General features: G+C 42.2%; 1 protein-coding gene across 1 annotated transcript in view; it reads left to right on the top strand.

The window, feature by feature from the left end:
* Window positions 1-1,624: 1,624 nt before the first annotated feature.
* HK1 (hexokinase 1) overlaps window positions 1,625-11,514 on the top strand; it is a 50,171-nt gene continuing 40,281 nt past the window's right edge. Inside the window, exon 1 of the mRNA XM_083439816.1 lies at window positions 1,625-1,711. Within this exon, the coding sequence (XP_083295942.1) occupies window positions 1,658-1,711 (54 nt within the window). The 5' untranslated portion in view covers window positions 1,625-1,657. The remainder of the gene's footprint in view (window positions 1,712-11,514) is intronic.

Below are 11,514 nucleotides of genomic sequence, written 5' to 3'. Positions count from 1 at the left end.
ATAAGAGAAACTAGCATGGGTACATGCTTTCCAAAACTATAAAGGGGAAGATGTAGGATTTTATAACATACTGTTATGAGTTTGTGGGTTCCAGACCACTACAATCTCGGGATCAAGCAAGTGTTAAAAGCTAATTAACCCAGGCTGGTTTCCCACAAAGTTATAGCCCGGGTGATGGACCATTAAGAGAATGAAGCACCAAAGGGACTGGCAAATGGTTGGGGCCCCTCTTCCTCGACAGATAAGGGCACAGCTTAGGATAGAATAGTTAAGAGTTAGGTGTTACATCACCTAGAGGTGGGGAAAGTTTGCAGGTTGGTAAAGGCTGGAGAGAGGGTCAGAGTACAATGGTTGATACCTGAATTAAAGGCTGCAGCTAGATGAGAAGCAAGATCCTCTTGGGGTGATTATGCTTGAGATGATGGAACCCCTCCATTGTAGACACGGGTTGTATATACAGGGTGAATCCTTTAAAAGAGGCCCCGTGGATACAGAGTACACATGTTCCACGGGGCCTCTTTTAAAAGACTCACCCTGTATATAGAATCATAGACTTTTAGGCATTTGTGGGACACAAGATATCTTTATCAAGTTTATTCCCTACTGGCATTTCAGAAACTTTGCTGTTGCTTTCAAGTTTGTGTTTTCAGAGCAGCATTGTGCTTCCAAAGCCCGGGCAGTTACTCTGAAATTTAAATAACTGCACGGTCATTAAATTTTATACAAAAAAGGAATTGACTCTAAAACCAGCTGCTATGTTATCATGATGAGAGCAATAGCAAAGCCTTCATTCATTGCGGCAAAGCTACATTGTTGGAGAACATAAATCACAGTTATTGTTATTATTTTTTGTCCCTGGAAGATTAAGAAGAATTTGTTTTCGGACGAAGAGCTTTTAATTCAGCAAAGCAGAGGGGAGCGTGCAGTAAGTAACATCCCCCACCTCACCCCAGGCAAATGTTTAGCCTCTTTCATTGTGGCATGCATGTGACAGAGAAGCCAGGAACAATTTACAGCTAGATATTCTGCTTAGTCAAGGCTGCACTATGCCATTCTAGAAGGTGATACCATATCATCTTGAGTGTCGTGACACAAATGAGGATTATTTACGTCTAGCATTCTTCAAGAAGGCATGTTCTTGCTCCACACTGTCTCAGCTGTCTCTCTTGCAGATACAACTAAATCCTAGGTTTGTGTGGCAATGCCTTTGTCAAGGATGCTTGAGGTTGACACGTTGGTGTACAGTAAAGTAGGTACTTCATTGTTGTTACTTTGTTTTACAGGATTGGTTTTGCTTCATCGACAGGAACTTGCATTAGCCCAGCCTTCACCAACCTGGCCAGAGGCTGATGGGAATTGTAGTCTAAAACACCTGGAAGGTACCAGGTTGGCAAAATCTGCAATAGACAAGAGGCTGATAACTGTTGCTATGTGGCCTGTTGATTAAATTAAATTAAAACAGATTAATTAAATGCATAATTGCTGATTTGCTTATTTTATGTGTATGTGCTAGTAGTATTATAGACATGGCCAATGGTCTTACCAATTAATATGCTTTACTGAGTGGAAAGTTTTTAAATGAAATTTGACTTTAGCCATTCTTTACTTTTACAGACCTTTGGAATTATAATGTGAGCCAGGAAGAGATGCTCCAGTGATGGCCACAGATGAGGAGCCTGACGGATCAGACTATGGTTCTTCAGAATACAAAGTAGGTGACTTAATTTAGATAAATAAAAGCATCAACCTCACTCACTGGAAACTGGAAGGAGGCATGTCATTTTGTGTTGGGGCTTTTCTCCACGGTCACTAAAAGCATGTCAAAGACTCTTTTGGTTACTGTGTAAGAATCTAGTGTGTGTCTTTTTAAATGTCCCTTATCCATGTAGCTTGTGCACAAAGGAAAGGAACACGATATCTATGCTACTCTTTTTAAAAAACTGAATATATTTGCATTCATGTGTAGGAGTAATATAGGGGTGATGAGTTCAGATAATAAAAATGATTGCAAACTAAAACAAAATGTTTATGTCATAGACATTACTGGAGGACATGAGAGAGATTGCTGTGTTTACTGGCTTAAAAGTAATCTGTCTCAATATGTGCTCCCACATTACAGGTTGAGAATTTGGGAGTACAACAAAATTTTGCAAATAATAACTTTTTAAAGTCTTGGACAATGGGAGAGTTGTCCTACTTGTCACTAGTCACATTTTAAAAATATATATATCCAATAGCTGCTTGTGACACTTGTTCAACCATACTCCACAAAGTAACCACATAAACAGAGTGATTTGGGTGGGAGCAGGATAGCATTTTCCTTAGCAAACAATATTGTGGTGGAGTCAGTGGTTCAAAGTTGTGAAGGCCTAGAAGACATCATGTATTTGGACTTTCAGAAATGTTTTGATAACTCCTTATTTCCTTATCAAACCTTTACACCTAGGCACCCTCTTCCTTATGCAAAGTTACCTTGGAAGAAGGGAAATAGAAATCAGATACAGTGGTACCTCGGGTTAAGTACTTAATTCATTCCGGAGATCTGTTCTTAACCTGAAACTGTTCTTAACCTGAAGCACCACTTTAGCTAATGGGGCCTCCTGCTGCCGCCGCGCCCCCGGAGCATGATTTCTGTTCTTATCCTGAAGCAAAGTTCTTAACCTGAAGCATTATTTCTGGGTTAGCGGAGTGTGTAACCTGAAGCGTATGTGACCTGAAGCGTATGTAACCCGAGGTACCACTGTAGAAGGAATTATCCCACCTAAACAGACCAACCCTATTCCACACCCATGCCAGCAATGGGACGATACTCATACATACAACGGATCCTGGCCAGGGATCCTTTGTATTAAGCAAAAAATAGGAGCATGGTGAGACATGAGCATCATGCAGACACATGTTGCCTCTTAGTGGGGTTTGCTATGTACTAGCACTGCTTTTATAGAGACATGGAATGGGGAGCAAAGTCCTGTGCTCCAGAATGCTAGAGTTGCAAAACTCTGCCAAAAGCTATATTCTAGGAATTGAGAAATGTCTCCATTTCTCCTCTTCTCATACAGTACTTGGGAGCATCCATTAGGTAGGCCTAGAGTAGCAAAGTCCGGTCCCAGGTTTAGCTTGATCTTCACACTTCACATCCGCTAGACCCACCCTGCCCCTTTGTTCTCAGCCTCTGTAAAAATAAAACCATTCACACAAATGTAACCTTTCTGCTATGTGGTCGCTAAGCAGTTGCTAAAGACATTCTGGCCTGGTATCAAGATTACTGCTAGAACAATGCAAAGCTTCATTTATGCCAAGTTTCCAGTCTGTCAGGGTTAGAGACGCTTAACTTTAAAATGAAAGGACAAGAGTTGAATTAAGAGGAATGAGAGATATTTTTAAAGCCTTATGTGTTAACATGTGTTAATAAGCACCAATTAATTTACTACATTGCCAGATGCACAAGTTGACCATGGTGCTTCTGCTTTATTAGGGCTTGCCAACCGTGTTTGGAACCATGTTTATATAATACAAGGGAAGGCTGCCCTAATTTATCCTTCTTTTTTTGTATGCATTTTTGGTTGAGGAAGTGTTTCACAAAACATTTGGGAACTGCAAATTAGGTAGGCTTGTATGAAAGTGCAAATGGAGAAAAGAATCTCCCTCTTTGGAGGATTTCTGTGGCATGTGCTTGGCTTTCTCCTTAAGAGATTAGCTTTCTACAGGAAGTGTGTGGTACTTCACACACATAATCTTTATGAACCCACAGAACAACATATACCGTATTTTCCGGCGTATAAGACGACTGGGCGTCTAAGACGACCTTCAACTTTTCCTGTTAAAATATAGAGTTTGGGATATACCGGCCGTATAAGACTACCCCCGCCTGCAGCAAGCGCTGCTGGGGCAGAGTGTGCACCCCTCTGCTGACTCTGCCGCCGCCACAGCAGCCCGAGGCGAGGTGAGCGAGCCCCGATCAGCCGTCCAGCAAAGTGGCGGGCTGCGCTCACCGGCTGGTAGTTCTGGCTGCAGGGTGGCCCAGCTGCGGGTGGCCCAGCTGACTTCCCAAGGGGATATTTTCCAGTTTGGTTTCAAGTCTGGGACACATTGTATGCAAGGACTGTGGTCATTTAAAAGTCTTTGAAGCTGCGGCAGAATCAGCATTTGGTGGGGGGAACGAAACCAAAACCTACCACCCGGAGGAAAAGGCCCTGAGCGGCTGCCTCGGCCTCCGCCACCCTCACCTGTGGGGATGCTCTGCCCAGAATGCATGCGGCGGCCAATGAACATGCGCTGTGCCGGTACGGAAGAGGTGGGGCCTCGCGCTGCGTCACAGGAGGCCGGGACAGACGGTAATTCAGAATCCGCTTATTTGGAAGAACAATTGGCTCAAACCAGTGAAAGTTTTAAGATCGGCTTTTAAGAAAATTGGATGCAGAAGCTATTGGGATGGGGGGGGGGAATGTACACTTCATGGTCCCTTTTTCTGCAAAACAAATTTGTGTTTCCTTCAAGTTTTCCTCCAATGTATTCTGTCTTAAAACTGTGAAGTGTGACCTAATGATATTCCCCCTGTGATCACTAGAGGGTGCTAGTGCATAAATACAGCTGTTGGATTCTTCACTACAAGTGGGCAAAAAACAGCTTGGCAGTTCCACTGTATACTACTTGTCTTTAAGCTTTCATGTATATACTTTTTTCTTCTTCTCTCAGTCTCCTGCCTCTTTTCCATGGCTTACTTAGTAATGAAATACTTTCATATGAAGGGCTTAAACTGTGACCTATATACAAATGCAAGCTTCACACCCTGAAAGATAAGAAGGGAGTGTCTTACTGATTGATTATGCTAGAATGAGAAACATTGGCCAAGGTCAGACAAAGCAAAGAGTTCTGACCATTTTACCTGCATTTCACACTGATAGTTCTTCTGCTTTTCCTTTCCTGCGGTTACAGTAACCAACACAGAAGTCCTCTTATTTACTTATGGTAACCAGAGAAACTCCTAACCACAGAACAGAGCCAATACAGACCTGCCTACAATCCTCCCCATACACACCTATGTGGGAGCACAACCCATTGAACTTAATCTCCTTTCTTCTGAGTAGGCACCCATAGGATTACACTGTGGGGTACTTTTAATTGTATTTTACTAATGACAGATGTGCTGACACCAAGTTCAAGGGCTATTTTTTATGGATGCAACATTTCACTGATGAATAAAGTAATCTGTTAAGACACTTTTAATTTATTAAAATGTGCCCTCAATTAATTGGGAAGCATTAAAAAAAATAAAAAAAGAGTATGTACTTAAAAAACCCCACAGAAAAGCTATCCAGCTTCCTCTCACTTTGTAGCACAGGAACAAATGCCTCTTTTAAGATGGAGCCAACCACGAAACATCTGTGCATCATGCACAAATAAAGTTATACTTTTAGCTTCAGAACTATAATTCTTACATGCAGATTTATTCAGATGGAATAAATTCATTGATCAATCAATCAATTAAAATTCATGTAATTAACAAGCTAAGGCTAAAGCTATTTTTATTTATTTATACTAAACTTCACCAGCAGGGGTCTCCTTCTAAGAAGGGGTCACCTGCGTTTAAAATTCAGGGTGCTGCTAATTTGAATTTTAAATGGTTTCCCTAATCTGTAATGCAAACATATGGAAGAATGTGAATTTTATTACACATGTATTTGTTCTTCCAAGGAGGCCAGGAATACAATATGGTACCTCACAGGATTGTTGAAATATAATGAATGACCCAGAATTACCTGGCACACTTTCTAGCTGAGTCAAAATTTGAAACCAAGTGTTCCCAATCCAAGCCCAACCTTCTGTGTGATTATACTGCGCTATCTCTCACATGCCTACATAAATGCAAACACATCCCAGCTAAATACCATGCAAATTCAGAGATATATTCTATTGAATGAGGCTTGCCTCTAGGTAACCATGCACAGAACACTCAAAGTTGTTTTAAGTGTAATGTGTGCAAAAGGCTCTCTGTGTTTGTCTTTGCTATGAACTTTTAATGGTCACACCTTCCTTTCACAGAATTTTAGGAATTGTTTTCTGGAGGGTTTTTCAATGTTTTTTTTCCTAACAGGGAGTTGTACAGTTTTTGGGGGGAGAAGCAGTGGTGTAGCATGGGGCGGGGGGCAAAGGGGCAGTTGCCCTGGGTACAAAATTGTTAAGGGTGCAAAATTTCAACACCTGGTGCGGCCTCAATACAGCTGTGTGCTTCTGTCACTGGACTCTGTTGAAAACGGTTTCTCCATGTAAACCAGGACGTGAGCTCTCCAGACAATTGAATGACTCTTACTTTCTTTCTTTTGCAGCTGCAGTCTCCTGGGTGACTCGGTCACCATTAGGCAGTTGAATGCACATGCGTATTCCATCTATTTCCTTCTTTCCCTCCCACCTGCCCCTCCATGCGGTCCTGGGTGCTGGGAACCCATGCCACGCCACTGGGGAGGAGTTACTAGAGTTGGGGGGTGGGCGGTAAATATGCACTGCTTCATTACTGTATAGGCATGCTCTTAAACTTTCTGTTAAGTTTCTGAGGTAAAGTAAATAATAAGAAAGTGATTCATAGCAGAAAGTATGGTGCGAATGGTTAACATTTATTCACTTCTAGTTTTCAAGCGCAGCAGTAAAATGGTTGTATATTTGGGGAGACTGAGCAGAATACACTGCAGTCTGCTTTAGCGATAATCGTGGTATCTAGGCAATTTTAGTGCAGTCATTTTTTTCATCCTGACATGCATCAGCCTCATTCCCTCAAGTGGTGATGCAGGTGCTGCTTCAACATTAGGCAGCAGTGAGTTCTGCAGCTGACACTGCGATGTCTGATGTCGACTGTGTGTTGCCTTCATAAATCCAATCTGCTTCTAGAGTAAAGCCCGAGTGCGATCTCTCTGCGTCTACACCATCCAACTAACCCATCTTAGCCCCTAGTTTGTTTTTGAAAATTAAGCTTTATTTATTTTTAGATCAGCTTGATGTTTTAGCGACATGCCTGTTGGCCTCTCCTTAATATTTCCTCAGTTTGCTGTTCACTTTTACCTTAAAAGCTCTTGCATGACCACCAGCTGGCAGGATCCTCTCCATCTTTGCTGGTGTCACATTTCTCAGGAGACCTACTTGCCCTTCACAAATGCACACTCCTGGTGTGTTATATGCCACAAAAATAGTTCCTCCAGCGAGCGCTGTTTTAAACTGGCTAGTGTGTGACCTTTGTATGCGTTCAGAGAATCCCCTCAGGGCATTTACCCCTGATAAAATCTCCTAGTAGGGAACATGAGTATAGGCACCAAGGTCTTGCCGCACAGTGGTGTCTGTTTTTTCTCCCCTCTGCCCTTCAGTAAGGTGAAAATCGTGTCTAAATTCAAACCAGTATTTTCCTGCCATTTCCTGAGTTGTTCTCAGTTCACTGACATATATTACAAAGAGGTAAAGGCAAGAGAGAGTCATAAATCTTACTGCCTCAGTCCTTGGGCTTTACTAGTAGCCCGATGCAAATAAATTTACCACAGCTTTCCTTCACACTAGGAGAAAATTCATCAGTGTAATCTTTCTGCTGGCCATGCCGCTGCTAAAGATACCGAAGCAGGGTGAAAAGCAAAGACAGAACCCCCCCCCCAAAGAAAGGATTAACCAACAATTTAGTTTTTATTTTTATTTATTTGTTTATTGGGCTTAAATCCCACCTTTCCTTCAAGGAGCCCAAGGTGGCGTACATAGCTTTCCTCCTCCCCATGTTATCCTCAGAACAACCCTCTGAGGTAGGTTCGGCTGAGAGTTAAGTGACCCAGTGAGCTTCATGGCAGAGGGAATGATTAAACACGCCAAGCAAGGAATACACAGTGACTCCGAAAAGGAATCCTACCAATATTATGACTGTATAATTATGTACTGATAAGCTTTAAACCTGTTGACCCTTTGGAGCCTTTTGTGGGTAGCCCACAAAGACCTTTCTGTAATTTGATGGTGGAAAATAAGAAATCACTCACTTTGTTGCTCAAAGATTAATGTTATGGCAAACAGAGTGTAGGGTGGGGGGGATAAATGTTATATTGTTTGCAGGCTACTGAGGAACTACCTAATTTGCACTAATCCTCAATGATAGTATCTTAGTAGCTCTTCGGTAGTAGAGCTTTTGATGGCATAAAGGTAAAGGTACCCCTGACCATTGTTAGGTCCAGTCTTGGACGACTTTGGGGTTGCGCGCTCATCTCACTCTATAGGCCTAGGGAGCCGGTGTTTGTCTGCAGACCGCTTCTGGGTCATGTGGCCAGCATGACTAAGCCGCTTCTGGCGATGCCGTTTACCTTCCGCTGGAGCGGTACCTATTTATCTACTTGCACTTGACGTGCTTTCAAATTGCTAGGTGGGCAGGAGCTGGGACCTAACAACGGGCACTCATCCTGCCGCGGGGATTCAAACTGCCGACCTTCTGACTGGCAAGCCCTAGGCTCTGTGGTTTAGACCACAGTGCACCCGCGTCTCTGCGCCACCCGTGTTTTATTGATGGCATAGTGAACAAGTAATAAGAAAATCTGTTGAGATCTGCCTCTTTTGTAGCTGTATAGTCTCTCTGGTAAAGTAGCAACCCTATTTTACGCTTACGTTTGGCATTATCTTAAGTCTAGGACCATTCATCATATTGTTGTGATTTGGGTCATCATCTGGAGCTATTTATTCAAACGTTCCACTGATACTATATACCCATCTTTTCTCTGCTTCTGACATATTTAGGCCAGAACTGAGTAAAGAATATGGCTGTGTTTATGGTGCAGAGGATAGTTTTCTTATTCTGGAATTCAATATGTGTGGAATGGAATCAAGGGGAATACATATGTTGCAGCCAGGGCTTTTTTCCAGCCGGAACTTTCTAGAACTCTGTTCTGGCAGGACCTCTCAGGTGGGCGCCATTGCCACTCTAAGAGAACAAGGAAGGCATTCATGGTGAGTTCCAGCACCACTTTGTTTAGAAAAATAGCACTTAAGAGACATGAAATACAGTGGAACCTCGGGTTGCAAACGTGATCCATGTGGGAGGCATGTTTACAACCTGCAGTGCTGCCTGTGCGCACGCGTGGGTTGTGATTCGGTGCTTCCGCGCATGCGCAAGCGCCGTTAACCCGGAAGTAACCCATTCCGGTACTTCTAGGTTCAGCACGGTGCGCCACCTGAAATCGCGTAACCTAAAGCGTCTATAACCAAAGGTACCACTGTAACATATTTAAAAAATGATGTTGCAGTGAGTTATAACTTGAGTCTCATATTTTAAAACTAATCTGTCCTGTAGCATCAATTATTATAAGGATTTCCCTTCTGCTGCTTCTGTTCATTGCTGGCTTTGGGCTGCCATAATTGCAACCTGTCATCATTCTGTCTTTTGATTCAACGGGAGCAAGGCACACATGACTCAAGGCAGAGTTAGCCTTTGACAAAATGAAAGATTCTCTCAATAGGCCTGTTCATCCTTTCCAATTTTTTTTTTTTAACTCACTACTATAACTAGAAGAATGAGCTTTTCCTAAACTTAAGCTTCTCCTTCTTCATTACAATGGAACATTAATATTTTTTAACACCACACACTATGGTGATGTGCTTTATTATATAATCGTGTTTTATGTCAGTAGCTTTCCACATTTGGAACTGCAGGCTATTTACACATTGGTACCCAGCTTTTTAAGGTGAGTTCACAAAATGGCTTACAGTACTGTAATGAATACTGTTTTAAAAATAACAACCATTAAAAAACAATTTAGTAAAAGTAGTCTAACTATAATTACAGAAGCAGCAGCAGTTAAAAATAAAACTTAGCAACACTTTAATTAAAAAAACTAAACTAAATTAAGATAAAACCAGCAGTACTGTAAGCGAGTAAAAACCCAGCTGAGCATGTTAATTAAAAGTGGATTGCAATAGAAAAGATTCCAAGCCAGTTTAAAGGATAATAAGAAGGGGCCATGTGTATATTTCATGAGGTTAAGGTAAAGGGACCCCTGACCATTAGATCCAGTTGTGACCGACTCTGGGGTTGCGGCGCTTATCTCGCTTTATTGGCCGAGGGAGCTGGCCTACAGCTTCCGGGTCATGTGACCAGCGTGACTAAGCCGCTTCTGGCGAACCCGAGCAGCGCACGGAAATGCCGTTTACCTTCCTGCCGGAACGGTACCTGTTTATCTACTTGCACTTTGATGTGCTTTCGAACTGCTAGGTTGGCAGGAGATATTTCATGAGAGGGAGCTCCAAATTTTAGGGCCGCTACTGAAAAAGGCCTGTTTCTATTGCCTGTCAGGTTCACATGGGTCTAGGTGGTCCCAAATGAAATTCGGACTGGATTCTCTAGAAAGAGGGATTGGTTGTTAAAGCACTTTGGGAATTGTAACTCTCTGAGAGGAATAGGAGTTCCTTAATAACTCTCACCACCCTTAACAAACGACAGTTCCCAGAATTCTTTGGGGGTAGCCATGACTGTTAAAGTGTGTTAAATGTATGGTGTGGTTATGGCCTTGTATTCCTGTCTCAAGATTTTCTGGAAAATAATGTGGGCAGGGCAATCCTGTGCAGGTCTACTCAGAAGTAATTCCTACTGAGGTCAAAGGAACTTACTACCAAGTAAGTGGGTACTGTATCACAGCCTAGGTGTATCAGTTTGTCTAATGTAAAGGGAAGTTAGCTGAGGTGTTGGTTGTAGATTCCCCTACCCCCTCACGCTTAGCAAGATACTGTACTTCAAGTAAGATATCAACATCACTGCCCAAGCTATATTTAAGCTTGCAGTGGATTCCCATATTTAGTAAGACCTTTTGTCATCCACTTAAGTGTATATGTGTGAATGTGCACGTAGCTTGTGAGGTCTGGTGAACCAAGAAATTGAGAATGGCTTAATGGTTTCTCAGATTTTTTGAGCTTCAGTCCCAACCCCCTTTCTCACAACCATTTTATTTTTTAAAAAGCAATATAATGGGGATATTTTTAAAGGGTTGAAGCATTAGCAGTGGGAGAGGATTTCTTTTAACCCTTTCTCTTATCTAAATTGCTCCACAAAGCTCATTAACCCCAGAGTGGCAGTGGAATAAGTCTATGTGAGGCCAATAGAAGTTTCAGGCGGGTGGATTTAGATTGTGAAGCCAACATGGAAAGGAAATGGACCAAAAAGGCAATAAAATAAAAAAGAAACCCTTGCCCTGTGCCACTGCTCCCAATTCAACTGAGAGCACTCTGCAGCTACTTTTAAGCAACAACAACAACAACAACAGTTGAGTTTGATCTGATCATGGATCTTTGATGTCACATGTAGTTTGTACTCAAAATGTACTGTATGTCTCGGCCTTCCCAACCAAGACTAGGATCTAAAAGAGCCACATAAAGAGCTACAGATAGAAAAGGGGAATTCTTAAATTTCCAGTGAATTTGGATGAGAAGAGAGCACAAAACTTTCTGCATACCACCTATAGAATTTCAGAATTTATTATAGATTGACCAGATAACCTTTTTGGCAGATATACCTGA

This window comes from Podarcis tiliguerta (genome assembly GCF_965153285.1).
Source record: "Podarcis tiliguerta genome assembly, chromosome: 5".
NCBI lineage: Eukaryota > Metazoa > Chordata > Lepidosauria > Squamata > Lacertidae > Podarcis > Podarcis tiliguerta.
Note: the sequence above shows the minus strand (reverse complement) of the source record. Positions and strands in the feature narration are given on the sequence as shown.